The sequence below is a fragment of the Brassica napus genome, chromosome A4 (assembly GCF_020379485.1).
Source record: "Brassica napus cultivar Da-Ae chromosome A4, Da-Ae, whole genome shotgun sequence".
In the NCBI taxonomy this organism is placed as follows: Eukaryota; Viridiplantae; Streptophyta; class Magnoliopsida; order Brassicales; family Brassicaceae; genus Brassica; species Brassica napus.
In genome coordinates, this window is record NC_063437.1 from 15,041,435 (window position 1) to 15,067,770 (window position 26,336).

Sequence of the window (26,336 nt, forward strand, 5' to 3'; positions counted from 1 at the left end):
TCAGCTGTCTTGTCTTGTACAAAGGTGTTGGTTAAAAATTTGTGGTTAGTAACCCGAATGGGTGTGAACTATTTACTTGGATAATGATTGAATCGCGTACGAGGTCACTTTCCTTAAAGAATATTTCGACCCTATTTCAAACCCTTGGATTACACGAAATCCCTATGTAAGATAAGACAATCAAAGTCTCATTCTTGTTTTAGGCTAAGATACAAGGATAACAAATAGAGTTTTAATGCTTATATGTGTTTCTTCAAAGATCTTTGATGATCATTGAACAATGAATCTCTTTCTCTATCGACTAACTAGTTTCAGATTTTCATGTGATTCAAGTTATGAAGTTATGATTTGCCAATGCACTCAACTCCTTATATAAAGTACTATAGGTTGGTTAAAAATTTGTGGTAATTAGTAATCCGAATGGGTGTGAACTATTTACTTGGATAATGATTGAATCATATCGCGCACGAGGTCACTTTCTTTAAAGAGTATTTCGACCATATTCCAAGCTCTTGAGTTACACGAAATCCCTTTGTAGGATAAGACACACAAAGTTTCATTCTTGTTCTAGACTAAGATACAAGAATAACAAATAGAGTTTTAATGCTTATATGTGTTTTTTCAAAGATCTTTGATAATCATTGAACAATGAATCTCTTTCTCTATCGACTAATTAGTTTCAGATTTTCATGTGATTCAAGTTAGGAAGATATGATTTGCCAATGCACTCAACTCCTTATATAAAGTACTATAGGTTGCAATGGTTAGTGTCAACAATTGCAATGGTTAGCACCAATATTTTCAATATTTAACAAAGAGTTACAATCATTAATACCAATAGTTGCATTGGTTAGCCAAAAGTCACAATGGTTCATCGCCAAAGGCTTTAATCATCTACGGTTGCAATGATTTGTCACCAAAAGTTGCAATAGTTTGTCACCAAAAGTTGCAACGGTACATCACTAATAGTTATATTCACAAACAGTTGCATGTGTTCATCTAAACAATTATAATGCTTCACTTTAATAGTTCTTTGATGATCATTGAACAATGCTTATATGTGTTTCTTCAAAGATCTTTGATGATCATTGAACAATGAATCTCTTTCTCTATCGACTAACTAGTTTCAGATTTTCATGTGATTCAAGTTATGAAGTTATGATTTGCCAATGCACTCAACTCCTTATATAAAGTACTATAGGTTGGTTAAAAATTTGTGGTAATTAGTAATCCGAATGGGTGTGAACTATTTACTTGGATAATGATTGAATCATATCGCGCACGAGGTCACTTTCTTTAAAGAGTATTTCGACCATATTCCAAGCTCTTGAGTTACACGAAATCCCTTTGTAGGATAAGACACACAAAGTTTCATTCTTGTTCTAGACTAAGATACAAGAATAACAAATAGAGTTTTAATGCTTATATGTGTTTTTTCAAAGATCTTTGATAATCATTGAACAATGAATCTCTTTCTCTATCGACTAATTAGTTTCAGATTTTCATGTGATTCAAGTTAGGAAGATATGATTTGCCAATGCACTCAACTCCTTATATAAAGTACTATAGGTTGCAATGGTTAGTGTCAACAATTGCAATGGTTAGCACCAATATTTTCAATATTTAACAAAGAGTTACAATCATTAATACCAATAGTTGCATTGGTTAGCCAAAAGTCACAATGGTTCATCGCCAAAGGCTTTAATCATCTACGGTTGCAATGATTTGTCACCAAAAGTTGCAATAGTTTGTCACCAAAAGTTGCAACGGTACATCACTAATAGTTATATTCACAAACAGTTGCATGTGTTCATCTAAACAATTATAATGCTTCACTTTAATAGTTGCAATTATTCACTTGAATATCCAACAAAGGTGTTCTGTCTCCTGCAAGGGCAAGCAAAGTGATTAAGCAAACTGATGGACTACGGGGTCTATTCAAAAATTACGTTTAGAGTTTAATTTAAAGTTTAAGGAAGAAATGAATGAGTATTTGTATGAGATTTAAAGATGGAAAAGAGGTTGGGTTCGGTTAGATTTTTGAATCTGGATATTTTCCCAGCCCTTCTAAGCATGTCATCAAACTCATTTCACAATGTCTCCATCCAACATTTTGAAATCAACCTTAACCTAATATATCGTTGTCTACAGCCTTTATCTCCTTTCCCCCGAAAAAACTATTCCTTTTAAATATAAAAATAAATAATAGAAAAGATACAGAATATCTACCACGCCTAAATAAGAATAAATAAAATAAAATCTTCATTTACCAACAAAAAAGCAAAAAAATAATATTTTTCTCTATTAGCCTTAAAATCTGATTTCCTACTCTCTTTCTCTCTAGAATTAAACAATTTAACATCTCTTTCTCTCTCTCTCTTCTCGCACTCTTCTCTGGTCTCCTGATCGTCTTCACAAAGGTAATTCAAATGGCAAGACTAATCAATGCTCTTCGTTAGTTATTACATTGCTCATAAAATGTTCTCTCAATCTTCCCATTTTTCATATGTTACATTGCTTTTTTTACGAAAAAAATAAATAAATAGGAGAGATAAATGGAGGAGCCGAAATGGTTGGAAGGTCTCTTAAGAACAAAGTTCTTCAACATTTGCCCTCGTCACCGCGAGACATCGCGCAATGAATGCAACATGTTCTGTCTCTCTTGTCAAAACGCTCCGTTTTGTATCTACTGCCGCTCCTCCCTCCACATTGATCATCCCATCCTTCAGGTTTCACCACATTACATATATTCACTCTTCACCATTGGCTAACTTCAATCCTTCTAACATTAACTTTACGATGAATTATACAGATAAGAAGATCGTCGTATCATGATGTGGTTAGAGTATCGGAGATAGAGAAGGTATTGGACATAAGAGAAGTGCAGACTTATGTCATTAATAGCGCGAGGGTTCTCTTCATAAACGAGAGACCTCAGCCTAAGAATTCCTCTCATGGCGCCGCGTCCTCCACCACAACCAAAACCATTTCCTACTTCTGCGAGACTTGTTGCAGAACGCTTCTTGATCCCTTTCGCTTCTGTTCCTTGGGTTGCAAGGTATGTCACCTACACTTTTATTCTACATGAGCATTTTTTTAATCACCGGCCTGGTAAATCGTGGACAAAAACAACTATCAATGGTCACATCTATTGTGTATAGAAAACCCGGATGAATAATTATCAATAAAGATTCAACCAATGTAATGGATACTCTTCAGTTATAGCACAATTTTGGATAATCTAATCTTTTGAAATATATTTTTCGTCAAAATGAGCTATGATATAACGTTTAATTAATTGTATGGTAAATTGATGGGCTATATTAGAATTTCAAGCATATATAGTCAAATAAAAATGTCTACACGTAGTTATTTATATGTATATATATGTTACTTTATTTTTGTTTATGTATATACTACATTTTGAATAAGGAATATATAAAATGTGATCTCATAAGAAATGTCAGGTTGAAGGAATGAGGAAGAATAAGGAAGATGAAGAAGAGAGATTGCGTAAAGAAAGACAACAAGAAACGCACAAAGGCACGCATCCTCCAACTCATAGGACCTCAAATTCTAGGCGACGAAAAGGCATTCCTCATAGAGCTCCTTTTGCCTCCTAATTTAATCAATATTTTTTAAGAAAAAAAAAAAACATTACTTTAGTTTACTTCCTCCGTTTCAATACAGATGATGTTTTAGAAAGATTATTTTGTTTGAATTTACATGAAGTTTTGAGATTTTAAGTTTAGCTTTAATTTTATTGGAAACTGTTCAACCAATTAGATTTTACAGTCTTTTTATAATTGGTTAACTAATTTTAAAATTATATCTTTAAAATATTTTTTTTAGAAAAATGTAGTTTTCTTAATCTTTGTGCACTAAAGCAAAACATCAAATATTATGAAACAGATGAAGTATTTAATATGCGTATTGGGTGAGTGTTTATATATTCTCTATTTGTACAATGTCCAGCTCACTTCTCACAATCATCTCACATGGAAACAGCAATTTGTATAGAACAAAATCGTAAATTCACCTTTGTGTGAACATTTTTCTTTTAATACCTTTTTGTGCACTCCATATTTCATTTTAAAGCATTTTATACAAAATTTGGTAAAGGAAGGAAAACCATGAAAATTAGGTAAGACGACTTAGCTATAGACGATATGTCGGTGGAGATATCTGTACATTTATATTCTTGTAATGATAATCAAATTATTAATCTATGTGGTGGTTTGAAGTTACCTGTCACTAGACGGCTAGCTACTGAATATTTTACTCAAGCCTGAAATTTTGTTGAGTTACTATGTACTCTCTCTTTTTTGTCATTTTAAGAGGTGTTTATAGTTTTTGCACAAACATTAAAAAAATATAAAGTTTTATGTAATTTGTTTTGGTTACATAAAATAACATTAAATAAAACTAATTCAATCAATAAAAAAATATGCAGTATTTTATAATTGGTCAAAAATTTAAAATAACATTAAATTCCATTTAGAATTGTGAAAACATCGCTTATTTCGAAACAAAATCAAAATCCTTAAACATACGGAGACGGAGGGAGTATATGTTTAATATAAGAGTTAGTATTTGTGGGGTTTAGGGCTCAATAATTGTGTATTTAAATATTTGTTTTTAAAAGAAAATATTTAAATATTTGTTGGAGGGACATGAATGTGTACATGTTTTGTATAGACACATGAAATGTTTCTCTGCTTGTTTTCGAACTTTAATGTTTAAGCTGATATATGATTGACATAGTTTGTTGTAGGCGTTAGGTATTCGAAAGGTAGAGAGTTACTTGAAAAAGAAATCAAACCTTTACTTATTTAGATGATATTTTTTCTTCTCCACTATAACAATCCTCTATATATTAATTGAGTATCATTTTAAAAGTTGTAACTTTAAGTTTGTATTAATTAAAAAGAGACTCTGTTTAGATGTCACTTAATTAGGATGTCAATTTAACTTACGTGTCAGCTTAAGAATTAATTAAAAAAATATTGAATCAAATCCAATTATTAGGAAACATTATATTAATCTAAAATATAAGAATCATGTATTTTTTCTTTAATAAAAGCTACGAAAGTACCTAATATGATTAACATATATATATATAACAATTAATGATTATGAATAATAAAGATTTGAAAATAATTTTTGCATCCTTCTTAATTTTTGTTTAATTTTATATTATTAAAAAAATAAACAATCACATTAACCATATAATAAAAAATATATTTTTTTCTTATAGGTTATATTTTGAATTTTTTAAAATGACTTTAAATTACAAAATGAGGTAACCTTATATGTTATACTTAATTTTTTTAAACGACTTTAAATTACAAAAATGAGGAAACCTTATAAGTTATATTTTTTTTATATGTTATATTTTGAATTTTTTAAATGACTTTAAATTACAAAAATATAAGTTTTTCTTAATCATACGACTAAAAACATTAAAATGACATGTATCAATTCGATGGCTGATGTGAAACCTTTCAAAACCATATAAAAGATAAAAATCAAAATAATTCAACTGTGAAAACAATACTGTTCATTTTTTTCAAGAAAGAAAAAATATAGTGTTCTCTTCCATTATGTATAGTGATAGTATGGCCAATCATTGTGGGTATAATAGTAGATGCCCCAGACTAAGTTATTATGATTTTTTTTTTCGCCTTTGTATTAAGCTTCTTTATTTTTCTTAATAAGTGCTTTGCTACAAAAGAATTTTTTTTAGTAAACATGTCACAGTTAATTAACTCTTTTTTTTTAAGACGAAGAAAAAAATTATATTTTTTCTCTTATTTACTACGGCGACGAAGAATTAAAGTCTTACTATATTTTTTTTTTCTAGTTCTTCTTCCAAGCATAGGAAAACTCCAGGGAGTTATGGTTTTTTTTTCTACCAATTGGAGCTGGTGGAAAAAAAAATTGTCATTTGTTTAACATCTAGTGAGATCAACCCATGATATATTAGTTATAGTATAGTTTAGGCACGTTTAGTGCCTAATCCTTATTTTCAATAATTTTGGGATATTTTTGTATATTTCAATAAATTTAGTAAATGTGATGAGAAACAACAAGGAGCATGAACGAAGAAGATAGTCTGATGAACACACTGATTAATGAATAAGATAGTCTGATTAAACACATGTAGAAGTTGAAGATGCCAAACATGATAAAGTGGTTCGTCTACAACTCAAAAAACAATTCTCCACCGAAGAGAGAATTCAAGAACACAAATAAAATAAAAAGAGATGAAACAGAGAGTGTGTGTTTACGCGAGCGAGACATATAAACCAAATAAAATCTACTTAGGAATGGGATTTGGAGGCTGGTAGTTGAGAGTCCTCCGGAAGAGCATGATGTGTGGCTCAGGGCGATGAATAGCGTAATGGACCCATCCTCGGCTTTGCTGCACTCCTATTGCTCTCCATTCACTCTGCCAAATAATCAGGAACTGAGAAACTATCCTATAAACAAGTCTATGATTCACACTGACTAAACTAAACTAAATGATCACAATCAATCACAATTCGCAGAGGAACAAAAGAAACAAGAAGGAATAGAGAGGAAGCCGTAACTCACTTCGGCGAGGATACGATTCTTAGGGAGAAGCTTAGCAACCTCTGGAGGAAGTACGACGTGCCTGCCAGATTCAACAAAGATCATCAAGCCCTAAACGCGATTAGAAACTGAAGAATCAGAATCAAAAGTGATGATGATTGATATTACCTGTACTCGTAAGTATCATCGAAGTACTTGTCAGAGTATTCGATCCGAGCCATCCTCTTTAAAAAAAAAACTGAGCAATAGAGAAGAAAAGATGAATCTGAACTCTGAAGGAGAATGGGGGCGAAAGGGAATATAAAGGATTGGGGGCAGAGATGTAATTAATGAGAGAATATATGCAATTTTGAGCAACGGCTGTGTTGTGTTCTTTTGAGTTTTGAATTTCTTTGGAGCCGCTCCTTCCCGCTCACTAAGTTGATGATGCCCTACAATGTGATTCCACGGTTTTTATTGTTAACCAAACCGGTTCATTCTCCTGGTTCTGTCTATCCACTACTTTCCCCTTTCTATTTCTAGAACTTGCTTTTATTTGCACCATTCCTTTAAAAAACTTTGCATCTACAAATCAAAAACTCCAATCATGGCTAGAATCTTTGATTACATTTGATTTAGTTTCCATTTGGTTTTTGATTCTTAGAATTTAAACCACGGTTAACGGACTTCTGGTTCGGCTTTTCTTTGTCTTGTTATGTTTGCTTGTTTTAGTTGCTGTCTCCATCCTCCCTAGCAAAGATTTTATATTGGGAGATACAAGAGACTGACTTCAAGTGATAACATTCGTTTTCATCATATTTATTGTTCTTGGCATTATATACAAAAAAAAATTAGATTCATAAGAAACCCCAAAAGAATATACCCAATAGACTTACTTCCCACACTTGTTTTCTCCTCTACTCTTCTACCAAAAACCAAATCCTCTTAAAAAAAACCTTTTGTGTTGTCTCTTTCAATTGTTGAGAAAGACAACACATTAGGATAAATACCTGTACACGAATACTAACCGAATTACTGCATTTTATCAATTACTAGAATATAAAAAAAGGCATCAAACCGATCCAAAGGCTTTCAAAAAGAAAAGAAAAGAAAAAAAAGACACCCTTGAGAGTGATTTACTGCTCCATACTGTCCTCCTCAGGTTTATTCATGGCAGGTACTGTCTTTCTCAGCATAGATGTTCCATGAAAGACCATCACCGAGAAGTCTCTTCTGTATTCTTTCATCTAAACAAACACACAGTTTATCAGAGACGTGATTCAGTTAAAGAGTTATATACAGCTTTATTATTAGAGATATACCTCCTCTTCGGTCATCTTGGTGAACCCGAATTTGTCAGTCCATATGGATTTGGCTTCATCTGCTGCTGGTAGCACGAGATGTTTCACGTTCAGGGACCCAAGTAGCCTCTCGATGCAATCAAACAGACATTGGAAGTAGCCCTACAGTGAGCAAACCAAAGAAAAAAACATATCAGATCATAATGCGCGGATATCTGTTAAGTGCTAACCAGTGAGATCATAATACATAATCATCATTCCCACTTTCTTAACCCATTTAAAGCAAACACAAGGCACAGGAATACGTGGTTCAACGACAAAGCTAATTACCTGCCCTTGACAATCTCGGCTGGTCGCAACCAGAGGGAGTTCCGCAAGTTCAGACCCAAATACCCTAAAGATTCCCACGGAAACAATCACCCCACTGCACCAGCGAAAGACAAATACAACACACAAATTAACAAATATGAAATAGGCTTCACAAAAATATAGACTGCCCAGAAATCAGAATCTTACTCCACAGTCAACATGGTGCAGTACATGCCGCTGAAATCTTGGCCTTTTGACTTCCTTCTGTTCCACACCCAAAGTGGTTCATCAGCTAATTGGTATAGTGAGCATGCAGAATAATCCACTAAAGTGGTTGACCTTACTAAATTTGCACTTACCCATAAAGCATGGCTGGAATGAGGTCTCCCCTGCTCCCAGATTCACTGATGGGATCAAACCGCTCCTATAGCATACCATGGTTACAAGGGACAAAAAGAGTTAAAACCTTTTATATAGAGAAGAGAAGGGACAAACAGCACAAAGTATGGACGAGTTTGAAATGTGGCCGAGTTACATGAAGAATGGAGAGTGCCTTCCCAAGTAACGCTTTTGTATCTGTATCATCCGAAGAGGTCAACCTCCCACTAAGGACCCTCCATCTTATGTCTGGAGTGGTATTGTCCTCTGGACAGCTTTCTTCATTAGGATTTTGCCTCTTCCTTAAAGAGTTGTAACTAAGCTTCTCTTCTCCTCGAACTACCAAACTGTCTAATGAAGTGTTGATATTTTCGCACCCGAGGGAACAGAACCATTTATCTTCAGGTAGCTCCTGTTAAGACATAAACATGATGAAAGATAAGGCTAATGAGCTATCACCAGAGAGAGAGAAAGAAAGAGCCAAAGAGGTAGAGCACCTTGAGATCAGCAATATTATGTTCTTTCAAACAGCCAACATGGAACTCCTTTTCACACTGAGAAGGAATCATAGAAATTGAAAATGGTGAAAACCAAATGCAGATTTAAGAGACAGATGTCACAATACAGCAATGATTAACAAGATACCTGATCACATATTATCACAGTGCGAGCATTAAAGCCCAACCTGCAAAAACTATGGCCTCTGCAAAAGCAAAAACAATTAAGTAAAGATCAAGCTCAGAAGGAAATGGTTTCAGTTAGCAGAAAATCATCTTCTGAACTTAACAAATTCAAGTTCCTAAATAAAAAACTATAAGCCATATGAATGAGAAATATGAAATAAAACAATAAGACCTCATTAAACTACAAAAAGGTAACCACCATATACTTGATATAAATAGAAAAAGCTCGATCTTCACCTGCATAACACGCATACGCTTGGGAGCTCACTCGTAAGGGAGCTGACAATTCGAATGCATCTTGTGGTTATCTGAGCTATTGCATCAACTCCACGAACTCTACCAGCTGCAACGGCATTGGGATTGCTCTCCACGCACTTCTCTCTCTCCATCATATTCACACAATATTTGCAGGACCACCTCTCACTCGGAAGGCTTGGTAAATAAGCACATACTAGATAAAATACCAAAAGAGAAAAGTAGGCTACATCAATCAAGTTGACACGCTCCAAAAACTCTTTTAATATAGCAACAGAAGAAACCCAATAAGGAAAACTGGAAAAGTGCAAGCTCCGAACCTATATGATATGATCTTGGACAGGTATCACAACACAAGAGTTCACCCCCATCCTTACAGATACTGCAAAGATCATCATTTTCACCGACGGAAAACTTCTGGTCCATTGTTAGTGCTACTGAGAGCTCATGAAGAGATACGCCATTGGTTGTATAAATTTGATGAAACCTGAACATCAATAGAAGACCAACTAGTTAGTTCTAAACCTTTTCTGTGAATCACACAATCAGCGATCTTAAGGATCAACGGCTTTCAAGTATCCAGGTTTAATGTATTTACAGTTTTGTAACATATGGGTAAAAGTGTTAATGCACTTTGTCTATACAGTACACGGACAGATAAGGAAGAATAGTTCTTGATAATTGGTTTCCAAGGAGACTGGTCGTAGCTTCACTACTAGAGCATGAATATGGAAATGGATGCAAGAAAAAACTTACGGTTTCCGACGACTTCCACAGCCAGCATGCGCCTCAAACGTTGAAGGACTGACCTGATCCCATAAAAAATATAAAGGCTAATTCAGAGCCATATACTTAATGCCAGGAAAGAAAATTTGACGACATTAACGAGAGCGTACCACTTTGTCACAACAAGAACAGAGTATTCCAAATCCCTTCTTATAGCCAACAAGCATTTTCTGCGTCATTAACAAAATGGTTGGAGTAAATAAAGTTACACAAACAGGATGAAGAAAAGCCATTAGTCATGTAGAACTAACCTTTCCAGCGAGAAAATATCCCACTTCGGTCCCATCTGGCAGTATATCATCCTCAAAAACAAGTTTGTGCAGCCGTACATCCCTTTCAAAATGACAAAAGATGGACTGAGAACCAAAAAACGTATGACAGGAAAAAGAGAAAACAATCTAGCAGTCTAGCACTAGACATAGATACGTAGGTTAAATGCTAACAACACTACTCACTTTCTGGTCAGTTTCCCTTGGCTGTTGCTTTTGATTGAGCTGGATTTTGACTCACTCGGAGTAGTTCTTGAAAGCACACCTGGCTCAGGTGACCTGTAGAATCCAAGATAAATTTAGCCTGGCTAACAAAGTAAGGTCAACAAATATGTTGACGTAATCGATATATGCAAACCCAGAAGAATGGGTATGGATCTTAGTCCTGACAGAGTTCTCTTTGCTCAGGCCACCAATTAAAAGAAGAGCATAAGTAAATTTCTAACATAACATCTCATATAATCATTTTCCAGAATGATGAATGACAGATCGCGAACTAATTATAATATAACAGGCCGCCTACAATATGCAAACCCAGAAGAAAGCTATGTATCTTAGCCTAAGCACAAAATGTAATAAATACTAAAAGAGCGCAGAAACATTGCATAGTTGGCGCCACACAAATAACAACAACACTCACTTTTTGGTTGGTTGTTCTCGCCTGTTACTTTGGCGAGGAGTGGATATTGGCCTTCTGGGAATGGTCTTTTTAGCCACATCTGGGCTAGAAAATCTGTAGGAAATCGAGGGAAAATTTAGAATCAATCAAATAGATAAAGGTCTCAATTGTTAATGGTGTATTAGATATACCCAAAAATAAAAGTTATGCATATTCGTACTTACAGAATTCTACATAAGCAACCATATAATAGAGGAATATACAGCTCCTAAATCCCTTTGCATTATTAGAATATCCTTTTTCGAAATAAATATACTAACTTTGCATTTCACCTTCCACCCAGACTTAAAATACTAACTTAACATTATACGTGTGTGTTCATCTTACTTTCATATGATTCAGCGGGAAGGAAAAGACTGTTACGAGAAAATAAGGAAATATAAGTCATACCCATTAAGAGGATTTGCTTTAGACGGACTGGTATGGGGTTCTGGCTCCTTTCTCTCCAAACACGATTTGCACGCAAATAATGACTTTGTTTCACAAGGCTCAACCATTGGACCTGCAACCAATTAGATATAACCAGTCTGAATTCTTTAACTAAACAGTCTTTCTAATATTGCACAAACCAATGATCCAATCAGCAAACCTTGGCAACCGAAACACACGCTAGATTTCTTGAAATCTGGTCCAACTAACAAACGAAGTCTTTCTTCTAGTGTATCATACGAAGTTTCCTTGAAAGCATTCATGACATCACGAAGTGTGCATCCAGACTCCAGTAAGATATACTCAGGTGGGCGCTTGTTTGTGCTAGAAGCATGCTGCTCGAACACGGCGGGACTTACCACCTACGGAAATGAAAATTAAAATATATTACATCAAACCTGCTAGGCATTGTGCATGTCCAATCACAAGACCTTTAAGAACAGTAGATGTCACTACTAACCTGAGTTCCTTTGCAGTCACCACAGAAGCACATAATGCCAGATCCTGTTATTACACCTTTAAGCCCTCTAGTCCCTGCCTCTCTCATCTACCATGGTGAAAATACACATTAGCTATATACAATCCCCTTTTATACACGAGTGGAAACAAAAAGAAAGCCATCATATCATATATACCTTTGCCCCTCGAACATAGTACACAGTTAGTCCCTCAAGTATTCCAGAATCGAGAAGATCCTTCAGCTTTTTCGGGAAATCCCTTATAAACTTCTTGGGCCGTCCACGCTTGTTGGGAGTTGTAACCGGAGGGCTTTGAAAATCATCCATTCCGACATCATTAGCATGCACAGCTACCTTTCCCAAGTCTGATGGTTCGACATTCTCCAAATCAGGATCGTCTAAATCACTTGTTTGTTTGCCTAATGACCTAGTTAACCTCCTCAAAGGATTATCATCCACTACATCACTCATTGCGTTCTTATCAACATGGCATGGTTGCACACTTTTTTTCTCAGGAAGCTCCTCCTCTTTCCCACATCCCACTAAAGTAGAAGCATCAACACAATTATCTTCACTATCTTTACCTTCCCTTTCTTGATCTATATGATCTTCCTCACCATTAAGCTCAGATTTGCCACTATCAGCAACACAACTATCTTTAGCTTCCCTTTCTTGATTTACATGATCTTTATCACCATTAGCCTCAGATTTGCTACCTTCAGCTGTAGCTTCTACATTAATATGATCTTCACCACCATTAGCCTCAGATTTGCTACCTTCATCCTTTCCCGGATTCACATGACCTTCATCATCATCATTAGCCTCAGACTTCAACATAGACCGAGTCAACCTCCTGCCAGGCTTTCCATAACCCAAACCACTCTCCAACTTAACCTGACAAGACCTCGAAGTAAGTTTCGCAAACTCACTAAAACCAGAAGGACACGCCATAACAATCTCTCTTCGAACCACACTCGAACACTCCTTCTCAGCCTCTTCAACTTCCGTTACCCCCTTCTCAACCTTCTCCTCCTCCTCCTCACTCATCGCCACGTCACCACACCCATTACTCTCAATCTTCTTCTCCGACTCAGTCTCCTCACTAAACACCACCCCCTTCCCTTCGTCATCATCAACATAATCATCAACAACGTCGCTCTTCTCCTCCTCCGCGGAACCAGACACCACGGCATCATCAACGTCCTCCTCGTCCTCCTTCGCGAGACGAATCTTCTTCAAGGACGCCGAGCGGAGGCAGCGGGTGGGCGGCGGTCTCTTGGCGGCGGTTTTGCTTCCGCGGGTGCGGCCTAGCGACTCGCCTCCACAGATCTCGGACCGAGATTTCAGCATGAATTGCAGTTCCCTCTTGCAGCCTGTGCGGACCATCGTCTCTCCCGTGGATGTGCCTTTCGCCATCGATTTTTTGAATTGATTTCGAGTCGCTCGCGAGATTCAATGTGGGGGAATCAAAGGGAAGCCTAAAGAGGGATTGGATCTAGTGGTGGTGGGTTCATAAGAAGAGGATCAATTTCGAAAATTAGGGTTGAGAGAGGGGAGGGGAGGGAGAAGGTGGGAAGCTGTGTGTGTATTGATTGAGTGGTTTTCGTTCTGGCAAAGGAGCCTCGAGATTAAAGACTTGTTTTGTTTCTATTTTTATGTTTTTTGTCGAAATCCAATGTATTTTATTTGATTATTCTTTATTTATTTATCATCGTTTCCAGTTGTTTTCGAGATTCAGTTCCATGGATAGTATATTCTGTAACTTGCAACCCTTTCTGCGGTAACATTGTTCAATTGTGTGTTTTTTTTTCTTTTTGAAAAATCTTTGGATGTCTTTTTTTTTGTCTTCACTATCAACTACGGTTTGCTTTTTTTTTTCAACCTCAACTACGATTTGCTTTAGACCCAAAAAAAATTGGAAAATTGCACTCAGTAACTTAAAGACAAACTAACCAAAATAACACCTTCTCTCCTATTTTTTCTTCCTATCTCTCTCTAACTTCTTTCTACAAAACTAATTTCCTTTTTTTGTTTGGTTATTTAACAAATAAGCCCAAAAAAATTTAGACGGCAATGTAACTGAAACTTTTTTTTCTTCTTTTAGTTAGTTTCAAACAACACCACTTTTGAGAAGCTTGGAATGTCCACACGAGTGACACTTCCATTTTGGTCTTGTTTAGTGACCTATTCAAGTGACGTTCCAGGCACAAGAAGAGACGATCTAATCGTTTTGTACAGATCCTTTTTTTTTAATAAGTAAAATTTCTTTATAAGATTTTGTAAAGATCTTTTAAACAAGAGAAGTTTTTTTTAAGAAAGAACAAGAGTAGTTATTGGATCTGTAGTTTAGTATGAGGAGATCAAGAGGTGGATTTATTGGCGATTTTGAGAGTTTTAGTTGGTTCAGATCTTATCGTTTTGTACAAGATCTTTTAAACAAGAGTAAATACACGTTGAGCAAAATCCAATAAAACCTTTCATCTGTGTTGTTGGTCTTTTTCACTTAGGTGAGATGTCTTTGGACAGATTGGTTTTCAAGTCCTCCCAATATTTACTTCCTTTAATTTAATCACATTAGAAAATAGTGTTTAAAAAAAATTAAGTTAAAAGTTTTTTTTCTTCGTAACGGAGTTACATGAGTTAAATTTGGGAATAACCTTGTGGAAAGTCAAACATGGAGGCAATTGTATGAACTATTCTTTTTTTTTAACGCTGATTTATTACGATCTTACAATTATGATATAGGAAATATTACATAGACGATTCGACAACCGACAATACTACCTGCCTTATGAAGACCTACGCCTAACTGCATCACCTGAGCCGTCCTATGAAGATCCACGCCTGGCCAGATTTACTTGCACCATGTTGAAGATCCCTTGCAAGCTTTTCCTCTGTAGTCTGCATAATTGTTTAATAAACCGCTCTCTCCGGGACTTGAAACCTAGATTTCCTGTAATCTGAAATAAATTGCATAGTCTGGGATTCGAACTCCAGACCTGGGTGTAAAAGCCTTTAAACCTTAACCAATAGGCTACGGAGCTTCCACTTGTATGAACTATTCAGCGAGGTGTTCTCACCCTAAAAAAGTGAACGATACTCAAAGTCATAGTTTACTTTATTCAATTGACACTGATACGTAATGATTGATATCATTTTGTCTATATTCCACAGAGTTTCTCTAGAAGTCTCCACATAGAAAATAATCAACCACAATCTTCGCATAAAAGATCAATTACTAGCAAAGTTTGCAACATACTAATAAGTCGTTTGCAAATGAGACTAATAAAAACATCGACAATTCGTTTACTTTTCTCTCCAGCATATATGTGTAAAAATTTGTTTCTGTAATTTCTATGAAGATTGTATAATTCAATTGGTAAAGAATGTTTGGAAATAAGACTAATAAGATCTGGTTTGCTGTTAGACTGCATATGAAAATTTCGTCTCGCACAGGTCAAACAAAAACAAAGATCCAAATACTGATTACATTCATTTCCTTGAATACTTGTACTGGAATGCCAATAGACATGAAATGAAAAAAAAAATGAAGTGGCGTGAAGTGTTGTGTCCAACAACTTGTCGAGCACAACAATTTGAAAAATGCTAGAAAAAAAAAAGCACAATGTACATAAAGTCAGAAAGTATTATTGAACATCTAAAAATGTCTCCAACTAGTAAACTAATATAATAGGAATGAAATAAAGCAAAAAGATAGAATGTAATTCATTCTATTTATCTAAATGATCATTTCATTCCCTTTATAGTAAATGGTAACAAAAACAATATGGAATTAATGGAATCAACCATTCCAAGTCATTCCAAGTCATTCCAGCATATGTGTAAAAATGTGTTTCTATAATTTCTATGAAGGTTGTATAATAAAACCAACACAAAAGGTTCAAGATATGGGATGGACAAGAGTTAGTGGAAGAGGTAAACAAAGTCGTCGAGCCCGAGAGAACTACAATTACTAGTTAATGTCTTCTTTTGTCTTGCTTTCTAAGATTCAAATGTGAATCTTTATCTAGAGCTTCAAATCCTTTTATTTGTTGCAAACTTTATCAAACTTATGAGTGAAAACTCATACATGTATTTTCTTGCATTTTAATTTGAAAACCTTTTTTAAAAAAAAAATCATTCCATTTCAAAAAAAAAAATTATTCGAGTTGCACCCAAAATGCATCCGCTCAAAATGTAATCCAGTTTACACTTTGAGATTTTGTGGCAAAAAAATGTTACTCAATATTTCGCCAAAGATAAGAGGATTTTGTTTTGAAATTCCTTTAGTTACTTCTCGTTAAGACTAGGGTTTCTTCTTCTTCTCCAATTCATTTCCGGGTCTAAGTTTTTGTGTTGCTTCGTTTATGTATGTACTTTTATACACATTTTTCATTCATCAACTTTTTAGCATTCTGATATTTGCAAATTTTCCACTCTCGACGTACGTGATTCTCTTTTTTCTGCTTAAGTCTGAACTTAGCTTTTCTCTGTGGCTATGGGTGGAACAATTTTTTTAACCACTTACAAATGGATGTAATATAATTTAAATGAAAGAATAAAACCTAACTGAGCTACGGCAGAGATGAAACCGAAGGTCGATGATCTTGCCTATCACCTTCTACATGTCTTGGAGCTGGACCAAACATGCTCAAGAACACCTTCATATTCCAATCAAACCAATATTCTCTCATTGTCACAACAACAACAAATTAACATTGATGGAAATGTTTAAACGATCATCACTTACCGGTAAGAATACAAGGCCATGCAAGAAACCGAGGAGGACTAGTGCCAAATACATCTTGAAGTAGTAGACCTGGCCAAAAGAAAAGAAAATTCATAGACCAAATATATATAAATGTTATGTATACATCTTGATGTTTCAAGAGATGACAAGAACATACCACAAATACTTCCGATCTTGCGAAGCCGAGTACAATCACCCCAACTAGCTTCGTCAATGTAATTCCACTGCAAACATTAATAAAACATGTGTTACTTGAGACTTGGTTCGTTATATCTTTTGGCATATACTTTCAAGTTCATGAGTCGAGCTGAAGAGAGACTAATTAATACCTGAAAACTGAAGCTCCCATTCCACCGAGAGACTCTTTCATCCGTTGGTTTCTGTCCCCAGAGCTTATCTGAGCAATTTGAGAAAGTCTTGTCAGCATAAAAAAATAGCATGTAATGAATACTGCTATAAAGCCAGAGGAGGGAGCTGACCGAGAAAGCGTGTGTTATGTGTACACAAAACTCAACGGCTATTCCCACCGACATGATTAGGTTTACAACCGATAGTGCGTTTAGCTGAATATGAAAGACTGCCATTACTCCCTAGCATGTTTCAAATCAAGAGTTCAGAGAGTATATAACATCAGTAACCTGAGTGTATGAAAATTCAGTAATCAGTTTCTTTGAGTGTTAATTTACCAGGAGATCAATAATGATCATTGCAATCACCAGCAAAATAATTGCAGAGCTCCAAAAGCTGAGTTAGAAAGCAGACAGAGGAAAAATAGTTGGAGAATTAAGTTTTAACCATATCTAGACTTGTAGTAAATTTCATTGGAAATGAGCTTAAAGTGATACCTGCATGTAATGATTAAACACACGGCAAAGACTGCAGCTGCAAAATGAATGAAACATTCGAAGTCAATTCATATGTTTAGTTTGAAAAATGTAAAATCAAGAATAAGATGTAGGATTGGAAGATTTAACAAACCAATGGCTATTGAGAGGTTGATTAACGCCGTTTTCCATATGTCAAGGTATTGCTCAAAGAACATATAAAACACTGAATATGGATATATCTCCATCTGAAAGAGAATAAATCACAAGTTAGTCACTGAAGTCACTAAGAAGAAGTATTAGGAAAAATGAAGGAAGATGATATAATACTTTTTGAGCTTCTATTGATCAAGAAGATACCAAAATATAGTTCGGTAATTTTCTTTACCTTTAAAGAACGAGAAACTTTTGAGCTAAACTCTTGAGCTGCTCTCATTGAATTAACAAAGTCAGCCTGAAAAATAAAATTACAGGATAACAGAGATTCTAACAAACGTGCAAAGTTTCTCTACATAATTATGAGATAATAAAGTACCTGCTTGTTAAGAGGTGTGTGATAAGTCCGGAATGAAGAAGCTTGAATAATACCATTTTCATAGCCTGGGGCATATATCACAGATTTGGGTATTGGACAGAAACGATGACTGAAAAAAGTGAAATAAGAAAGAAAGAGGGGACAGTGTGGAAAAACCAACCTTGCAAATCAACACTAGTAGAATAAGCACCATGGCCACCTTTAGCACAATCAGCTGAAGGAAGTGCGTTGAGGAACCAAGGAAGTTTCTCTTTGAATTGTATTGTTGATGGGCGGTCACTACTTAAATCTGCATGCCGAAAGCACTGCAAACCCCAAGAAAAAAATAATCAGTCATCATTACAGATATTGTGTAGGGTAACAAACACATTTTTATTAGATCATCATGAGTAACATTACCGTGGTGCAATCTTTGCATACTTCACTTAGACCACAGCTTCCTTGATCAGAAGGGCAACAAGGAGGCTAAACATGCAACGCAAGTACACGGGAATTAGCCATCAGTAAGTCATTAACTGCTCTAAACATATGCTATTTTAAAACTTTATGCTCTAGAGTATTATATGAACTCTAAAGCACACGTGTAATATATACCTGGTCATCAGGGGGACAAAATGTACCATTCGTAAACTTTCGACAACATCCAAATGCCTCGGGAGATAACCACACAAGAAAGTCATCGAGCCATGAAGCAGCTGGCTTCGCTATGTAGCTTACTTCTGGACTCAAAGAAGCCTTTGCAATCTATGGATCAAAAATGAATTTTAGATCCTCAAGAAGAAGAACCTCCAAATACTGAAAAGCATATATAGAGTGATAGCAGTGTTTACCTCATTCAAAAGAGAATTAGAATCACACTTGTTAATGGAACACAGTTGATTTGTCTGTCTTGATTCTGAGCTGAGACATGAGGCAAACAGATGATAACCAGTTCAACCAAACTATCACATCTAAAAAACATCAGAAGGTGATTTACCTATAGTTATAATTCTTCACAACAAAGTATAGAGGTGGACCAATTCGAAGATATGTCGATATATTGTTGAAGTAACCCTGAAGATACGAGTCCTGAGGAAGAACAATCTGTTGCTCCAAACCAGGCTCGATCCGGGTGGACAATGCCTACATGGTCCACAACACACAATAATGGTTAGAGATGATATAATTTTAACCTCTAGTGAAAACTTTAAACTTTACTCTTATAGGTAGGAAAATGTATCAACTCACAATTCCAGCCATTGCTAAGCCAAAGAAGAAAGCAATAACCAATATTTTGACTACCCAATGGCTGAGAATGGGTGCATGGACGTCCTGAAAAGTGTAGAAATGAAGCACCAAATTCAAAATACTTATAATAGATTGAAAAATTCCTTAGACTAACGATACATGAAAATGAGTTAGTTATAAGATATTACTACTGTTTATAAGTTGATTAATAGAATACCTTCATATATCTAGTCAAAAGGCCAGCTTTCTCCTGACTAACACCTGAAGTGATACAATACAACTCCAATCAAAATTTGATTTCACAATAGTCTGCACTGATATATCAACCCCAAAAATCATATTACATTTGTCAGAACTATCTGATGGTTGAGGTTTTTTAATACATGGGAAGCAATCAACCCGCTTATCCTCCGTCCTTTTGAAGTCAAATACTATCAAGGCAACAAAAGCAGTAACCTGGAGAATGAAGTCCAAAAGGACGGCCAATGCTGCAAGCTAGACCAGTCAGAACTCGGAAGGAAGAAATGAAAACATTAAAACTGAATAGGCTGAAAAGTTTTACTGACCAGCAAACATGGAGAACACTCGAACAGCTGGCATTTTGATGTAAGCACCAACAGCAAAAGCTAAAATCTCTGCTAGACTTGCAAGTGTGATCGATGGTCCAACTTCCATAAGAGCATTGCTTATTCGTCTTTCCAGAAGTAGATCCTGCTCTTGCCTCTTGACAGCATGAACCAGTATGCACATATTATCAACACCGACCTGATATTGTCATGCACATATTAAGAACGCTGGCCACAACATCAGGTACATATTGTTGTAGTTGCAAGCAGTATTAGAACAATGGACAACTTACAGCCAAAACAAGAAAAGGTATAACTTCCATTATGATCAGAGTGGATTTCATCCCAACGGCACTGAAAAATCCTACGGAGCCGAGGACAGAAAGCATGACGAGAAGAACACCAGATAGACCAAGCAGAACCTGAAAACAAGAAGGTTACGTTTCAGAATAAGGTATAACCAAATAAGTCATTTGAATTTTCTGACCATGAGTCATTATCATACCTTGGATGTAATGTAAAAGGAACTCAAGCGAGGTGCATCCCCAAGTGCCAGTGATATATATGCAAACATGACAAGATAACTTATCTGAACAAAAGAAACAGAACAAGTACAAGCCATTAGAAGATGAAAATAAACAAAATAAAAAGAAGATAAAATAATATAAGGAAACTAACGGCAATAGTTATAACATCTGCTGTGCTTTCTCTTTTCAGCTCTTCTTCAATAGAGCTTTCCGAAGAGAAAGAAAGAGTTAAACCTTTTGATTTAACCATTGGCAACAATTCATCCTGCCATATAAAAGTGCTGACGTTTAATAGATGAACAAGTACAATAACATTGAACAAGTACGTCACAAAAACTATAAAATAAAATAGCATTAAGATATCATTTGTTGGCGTATTGAAAAACTCCCAACCTTGGCAAGTTGGATAAAGGTTTTCTCCCAAGCCACTGCTTTCTCAGTTTTGTTACCTTCGTTGTCAACAGCATTGTCCACAGGATAAGTCACAATAAAAGCAGAAGCCTGTCTTAAGCATGTCATTTAATTAGATACTTATATAAATTGATACATAGTCTCTATGTGGTTACTCTTAACAAGCTGACCTCACTATAACTGTTCCCTGAGAAACCTCCCAGTGCTGTTGTTGGATCAAGGGGACCCTTAAATGCACTCAAACATGACTCTGTCGAGGTGAAATGCTGGAAGAAAAGTGGTGTGCACATAAGACAGAGTTATTGAAATGTTACCAAACATATTCAATGCAAGTGTGATTCTGTTAACCATGGAGAAAAAAAATGAAAATAATTCAAAAATTCACGAGGTACCTCAAAGCAATATTTAACATGATCGACGCCTCCAAAGTCATCATAATTTCCTGGTTTCATCTTGAAATACTGCCTCCAGAAGCAAGAGAATCAACCAGATATGTTAAAGACTAGTAAAGCTAAACTCAAGTACTATAGAAAGAAAAGGAAGGAGTGCAACCTGCAGAACACTCTGTGTGGCACAATCCTCTCCAAGTGGTTTCAAGCAAATGTCTGTTAGAGAAACCATTGAACCTGAGTGGTTTGCTCTCAGTCCATCAACCTACCATAATCAAAGGAACTTATTACATGAAAAACATTATGTGGGTGGATCAGATGGAATCAGAAAGCAGTGAAAACGAGAAAGCAGATACCTTCTTTTGTATGTCAAAAAGTAACTTAATATTGTCATCTGTCAAAATTTCTGGCGCCTTACCGTGAGGAGATTTAGGAACTGTTGCTATAATTAACTGCATAAATTTCCATAGCAAAGTGGAAAAGACAACTGATAAACAGAAAATTTTACATGTTTTAAATGTGAAAAAAATACTTGGTAATTTAAGGCCCTTAAAACTATTTGTAACAGAGAGAAAATTGATAGAAATGTGAAACCTGTTCAATTCTGTAGAAAGGAGCAAGATGGGTGTCAAAGAATTGTTTTTCTTCAGCAGCTCTACTCCCTTTACCTACCCATAGCTGAAACATGTAGTAAGATAACACTTTTTATGAACACAAGTTGAAGATAAAACATAGCTTGTGAAAAAAAAGAAAAGTTTGAAATCTCTACCTTATCAGGCTTTGTCTCAACTTTGAACTGGACCAGACCCACACAAAGTAGAAGAACTGCAGAGACTGACAAACACAAAACTAGAGTTGGGTTTCTTGCTACCCAGATCCCATACTTCCTGGAGAAATAGATAACACTACAAATGTCAACAACCCTATTCTAGAGCTAAAGGTAGGAATGTGACAAAACCTGTAAAAATTGGCCAAGAATCCTTGTACTGCTGACAGCTGAGCCCAGTTTCTCTGTGGAGTGTTTTGTAGCATCTAAGAGAATATAATAAAAGCAACGAGCATCCGTATTACTAATCAGCAGGTCAAACTTCAACAGTTCAACTGTTATAATACTTAAAAGACTAAAACACAAAGTACCTGCGCATGAATAGTGTCTGCTTTTTGCGGATTAACAGAACTTCTATCTCTGCTAGCTTCGGACAATGGTGAGCTATTTTTCTTACCCTTTATTCTGTGAAATAAACCACCTCCAAGAAACAATGAAACCAAGACAATATACAGAATGGCTAGCACAAAATCAACACGCTTGGCCTGCATTATTAAACCAACCCAGCCAGGAAACATGTTAAGCAACACTTTGTTATCATTACAACGCATTAGCAAATAATACAAAATCCATATTCACCTCAAGTGATCCAATCTTGATTGAGCAAGCATGCCTTTTCTGAGTAGGAGGTGCTGCTGTACTAGAGCAAGCAGCTGCAGAAGGACAATCACCACAAGAACATCCAAGAGTATCGTCACTGCATGAATAAGTAGACACATTCATAGGCTTCATTCCAGATGACACTGGTGGTGACGGTGAAAACTTGATCCCATAAGGTGAGCCTGGCAAATTGACACCAGCTTTCTGGCCGATAAATGCAAACCACTCTGCATGGCAGAACAGAGCAATCTAAGTTATATCCTAAGATAAGGGTGTTCAAGAAATAGCTAGGTAGTTAATTTCACATTTATATTAGATATTTAAGTTTTTGAATTTAATTAAAAAATTATTTTGATGATTTATCAAAATTAGATATACAAAACAGAAGAAATTAGATAAATTTGTGGATGTACTAACATTAGTGCTTAATTTAACGGTTTTAGACTAATTTAGATCTATTTAAACAGACTGTAACCAATTTAGATCAGTTTAAACAGATTTGAATCCCATAAATCGAACTTATCATAAGAAAAGTAAATAATGCAAGCTGACACAATAAAAGCCTACCTTTAAAATTCTTTGCACCAGCTCCGAGAAAATCTAAAGCTCGGCTGTTGGAGCTACCGAACTTCACATTCTTGCAAGACTCATACAACCCTTCTCCAAAAGAATCGGTTATGTAGTACTCAATCCCATCAACGGTCGAATTATTCTTGATCTGCACTTGGACATAAGCTAGTTGATGATGTTGTTCGAGGCAAATCAGAGTCTCTGTAAAGAATATTATTTTTATATACCTTTGTAGTAGAAGTAACGTTGATAAATAGACTTTGATCAGGAGAGCAAGTAAGTTCACAGAAAAGATTCAGAAAGTTCCTCAAGCATGCTGGACAGCCTACAATAAAGGGAATAGCCTGACAAGAAAAAAAAATAGAAACTCTTTTTTTCACATAATCACATTCCTAATAATATTTGTAATCACAATCAATAAGATGAAAAAGTTATATTCAGCCATAGCTATCACGGTCAATATAGTCACAATCAAACGCTTGAAACGTTTTAGTGGCTCGCTAAAAGATTGGGATAGTTAAACATTACCATCCAAAAAAAATAAAAATGGTTAGCTGTACTCACTATCACCAAGATCAAAAGAGGTTTAAGGTTCTGTTTTTTAACCATAGCTATCACTGTCACTATCAATATAGTCAAAACCAAGCTACTGAAACGTTTTAGTGGGTCACTAAAAGATTGTGACAATTTAACTTTTCTTTTTGACAGTTAAACATTACCATCCAAAAAAAAGGGTTAGTAGTAATGACTATCACTAATAAGATCAAAGAGGAGGTTTAGTTATCACTATCAGAATAGTCAAATACCCAAGCTATTAAAACGTTTTAAGTGGGTCACTAATTATACGCTTAGACTATCTCTAATAGTTTACTTTATTTTTTTCTCTAAAATAGAGTAAAAAATAAAGTGATAAACAAAAAATAAAAAAAATTATTATATATATAGAATAAAAAATAGGTTTACACTATTATAGAATAGGAAATAGAGTACATTGGATCATTTTTACTTTAGACTCTATTTTAGAGGGGATAATAGAGTGGGGATGTAAATGCCTTCACGGTGATCGTTAAAATATTATTACAATTCATAAAAAGACAAAAAGGGTTAGTTAGTTGTGTTGTGTGTTACCTGTTGAACTTGGGAACGTAACGTGTCGAACTGAGTTTCAGTGCAACAAACGTCGCCAGTGATGGTTGGGCACAAGCTTTGTATCTTTGAAGATAATAAATCATCCGGCTACAAACATAAAATACAATAAATCATTACCATTTTCTCCAAAGAAAATAAAAATAGACTAGACTCAGGTCACCTTGACGGCAGGGATGTTAAAGGGGCAATTCAGTAGTTTCCCATCGCTCCGTGCTCCACAGATATCATACATTGCACAGTATCCTGCTGACTGTCTTCCTTCCACTCTACAAAGAACAAACAGAATCTGCATAGGAAAATTCAACAAAAGAAAAGAATTTCAGAGAAACTCAAAAGAAAATGAAAACAATTTGTATTTTCCGAAAAATAGAAAAATTGGAGAGAGAGAGAGGACTTTCCAGGAGAAGAAGAAGATACGAAGGAATCTTCATGTTTTCTTGGCCGGTATTGATTTCGTTTTTCACAGAGAAAGCGAAGAGGAGAAGTTGTTATGATAATTCTCAGGAACTCATGAGAGCGAGCGTGGAAGAGAAAGGATGTGCAAAATGATCTGTTTCCGGATTTAAATGGAGAGAGAGAAAGAAAGGAGAACGATGAAGAGGTTTTTATAGTTGTTTAGAACACCTCCATCAGTAAAAAAACAATGTAAGTTTCTAAAATAAAAAAAAATATTAATACTATAAATATTAATTTATTTATTTTCTTAAAATCAATTAAATCACTTATCCTTTTTAATAGATTAACAAATGTTCTTTGAATATACTAATAGTTTTTTAAAACCTATAAATTTAAGATTTTTACACACTTTCTCTCTTAATTTTTTTTCCTTAAAATTTTAGGAGTTTTCCTAAAACCATTGTTGGAGGTGCTTTAGAACAACTATGTGAAGCGTGTTTTTATGTTATTTATATATAGATATACTGTGTATGTTTTGAAAGCTGTCATTTTCTTTTTTTAAAACGAGTCAATTAGCTAAAAAAATCACCAAAAATTGAAAATTAGATAAATATCTATGATATGAAAAGTTTTGTATCTATAGACAAAGATATCATGGTGTGAAATTCGGGATATTGATTTAATTAAGGAAAAAGTTGTGTATATCTGATACAATTTTACTTTAAAAAACCTATCATGTCCTATTTATTTGTAGGAAAATTAGCTCCTATAACTATACAAAATTATATTTCACAAACTAACCATATCATGTAAATGCTATGATAAAGAGATCATTTCGTCATTGTAATAAACTAAATACTCCATACTCCATACACAGGCCTCTTTCAAAAAACGAAAACCAACATTCATGCATAAAAAATAAGAAGAATTAATCGATGTGTAAAAAGATAGTTGTATACAAAGATACTTGCGAGATTAAATCTAGTATTTGTGAGGAAGATTTGATCAAATGTTTCTGAGAATCAGGGCTTCGATGTTGTAACCGGAGGTCGGCAGCGCGATAAAGTAAAAAAAAACGGATAATTATTCAAGATCAGTCTAAAGTCTGCAAAAATAGAATATCAAGGTTGTGTTGGGGAAAAATATTGTGTTTGTGCATCCTATACCAATTGCGTTGTAGAACAGTATTGCTTTTTCTTTGTGTATAGTCTTGGACGTATCTAATTGTATTTCCAGACTTATATTTCTAAAGAATTTTCACCATATTTCTTTTGCTTTTTGTTTGAAACATTTTTTTTTGAAACACATCATATTTCTTTTACATTATACTATTTTTTGTCTATCTACTCTATTAAAATAGAATCTTAATTGAAATAGACCATGTGATATTAATTTTAGACTTATTCAACATGTTATCACTTAATATACGGTCCCTTTAATATACACACTCTTTTTATATAATAA

The 26,336-nt window shown here is 35.0% G+C and overlaps 4 protein-coding genes across 4 annotated transcripts; 1 reads left to right on the forward strand and 3 right to left on the reverse strand.

Annotated features, from left to right (window-relative positions):
- The first annotated feature begins 269 nt into the window (after nt 1–269).
- On the forward strand, nt 270–5,099 carry LOC106449955 (protein RGF1 INDUCIBLE TRANSCRIPTION FACTOR 1-like). The gene is made up of 4 exons (XM_013891613.3): nt 270–2,420; nt 2,547–2,729; nt 2,813–3,058; nt 3,468–5,099. The coding sequence occupies exons 2-4, from the start codon at nt 2,556–2,558 to the stop codon at nt 3,621–3,623; spliced, it is 576 nt and encodes a 191-aa protein (XP_013747067.1). The 5' UTR covers nt 270–2,420; nt 2,547–2,555; the 3' UTR covers nt 3,624–5,099.
- A 1,032-nt stretch (nt 5,100–6,131) lies between these two features.
- LOC106449954 (cyclin-dependent kinases regulatory subunit 2) lies at nt 6,132–6,968 on the reverse strand. Its single transcript, XM_013891611.3, has 3 exons — nt 6,745–6,968; nt 6,598–6,658; nt 6,132–6,451 (listed from the first exon to the last, which is right to left on the reverse strand). Exons 1-3 carry the CDS (start codon nt 6,795–6,797, stop codon nt 6,320–6,322), a joined length of 246 nt encoding a protein of 81 aa, XP_013747065.1. The 5' UTR covers nt 6,798–6,968; the 3' UTR covers nt 6,132–6,319.
- Nucleotides 6,969–7,344: 376 nt separating this feature from the next.
- LOC106446730 lies at nt 7,345–13,761 on the reverse strand. Its single transcript, XM_013888504.3, has 19 exons — nt 12,280–13,761; nt 12,105–12,191; nt 11,805–12,006; nt 11,606–11,717; nt 11,177–11,269; nt 10,723–10,815; nt 10,519–10,600; nt 10,378–10,437; nt 10,238–10,290; nt 9,802–9,968; nt 9,464–9,677; nt 9,189–9,246; nt 9,041–9,097; nt 8,701–8,955; nt 8,525–8,589; nt 8,373–8,429; nt 8,187–8,280; nt 7,878–8,018; nt 7,345–7,802 (listed from the first exon to the last, which is right to left on the reverse strand). The coding sequence occupies exons 1-19, from the start codon at nt 13,516–13,518 to the stop codon at nt 7,692–7,694; spliced, it is 3,240 nt and encodes a 1,079-aa protein (XP_013743958.2). The 5' UTR covers nt 13,519–13,761; the 3' UTR covers nt 7,345–7,691.
- A 2,778-nt stretch (nt 13,762–16,539) lies between these two features.
- On the reverse strand, nt 16,540–25,333 carry LOC106446729 (NPC intracellular cholesterol transporter 1-like). The gene is made up of 37 exons (XM_013888503.3): nt 24,875–25,333; nt 24,637–24,762; nt 24,456–24,563; nt 23,555–23,671; nt 23,325–23,475; nt 22,737–22,984; nt 22,469–22,642; nt 22,290–22,363; nt 22,101–22,218; nt 21,926–22,009; nt 21,688–21,783; nt 21,495–21,596; nt 21,335–21,403; nt 21,113–21,208; nt 20,925–21,032; nt 20,683–20,796; nt 20,510–20,593; nt 20,298–20,426; nt 20,005–20,203; nt 19,783–19,926; nt 19,656–19,699; nt 19,439–19,522; nt 19,188–19,333; nt 19,042–19,111; nt 18,806–18,955; nt 18,611–18,676; nt 18,372–18,516; nt 18,212–18,276; nt 18,065–18,130; nt 17,831–17,924; nt 17,698–17,734; nt 17,539–17,596; nt 17,332–17,442; nt 17,182–17,249; nt 17,010–17,076; nt 16,853–16,921; nt 16,540–16,763 (listed from the first exon to the last, which is right to left on the reverse strand). Exons 1-37 carry the CDS (start codon nt 24,905–24,907, stop codon nt 16,677–16,679), a joined length of 3,801 nt encoding a protein of 1,266 aa, XP_013743957.2. The 5' UTR covers nt 24,908–25,333; the 3' UTR covers nt 16,540–16,676.
- Nucleotides 25,334–26,336: the final 1,003 nt, after the last annotated feature.

What these genes read in the sequence shown, in the direction of transcription:
- LOC106449955 (XM_013891613.3), top strand. Translation starts at nt 2,556, where the DNA reads ATGGAGGAGCCGAAATGGTTGGAAGGTCTCTTAAGAACAAAGTTCTTC. An exon ending in TTGATCATCCCATCCTTCAG is followed by an intron (nt 2,730 to 2,812) that starts GTTTCACCACAT and finishes TGAATTATACAG; the next exon opens with ATAAGAAGATCGTCGTATCA. An exon ending in TCTGTTCCTTGGGTTGCAAG is followed by an intron (nt 3,059 to 3,467) that starts GTATGTCACCTA and finishes AAGAAATGTCAG; the next exon opens with GTTGAAGGAATGAGGAAGAA.
- LOC106449954 (XM_013891611.3), bottom strand. Translation starts at nt 6,797, where the DNA reads ATGGCTCGGATCGAATACTCTGACAAGTACTTCGATGATACTTACGAG. An exon ending in GATGATACTTACGAGTACAG is followed by an intron (nt 6,659 to 6,744) that starts GTAATATCAATC and finishes TGAATCTGGCAG; the next exon opens with GCACGTCGTACTTCCTCCAG. An exon ending in AGAATCGTATCCTCGCCGAA is followed by an intron (nt 6,452 to 6,597) that starts GTGAGTTACGGC and finishes ATTATTTGGCAG; the next exon opens with AGTGAATGGAGAGCAATAGG.
- LOC106446729 (XM_013888503.3), bottom strand. Translation starts at nt 24,907, where the DNA reads ATGAAGATTCCTTCGTATCTTCTTCTTCTCCTG. An exon ending in ACGTTACTTCTACTACAAAG is followed by an intron (nt 23,476 to 23,554) that starts GTATATAAAAAT and finishes GTCCAAGTGCAG; the next exon opens with ATCAAGAATAATTCGACCGT. An exon ending in TGTTTAATCATTACATGCAG is followed by an intron (nt 17,597 to 17,697) that starts GTATCACTTTAA and finishes TTTCTAACTCAG; the next exon opens with CTTTTGGAGCTCTGCAATTA.
- LOC106446730 (XM_013888504.3), bottom strand. Translation starts at nt 13,518, where the DNA reads ATGGCGAAAGGCACATCCACGGGAGAGACGATGGTCCGCACAGGCTGC. An exon ending in CGAGAACAACCAACCAAAAA is followed by an intron (nt 10,816 to 11,176) that starts GTGAGTGTTGTT and finishes TGGATTCTACAG; the next exon opens with GTCACCTGAGCCAGGTGTGC. An exon ending in GATATTTTCTCGCTGGAAAG is followed by an intron (nt 10,438 to 10,518) that starts GTTAGTTCTACA and finishes TTAATGACGCAG; the next exon opens with AAAATGCTTGTTGGCTATAA.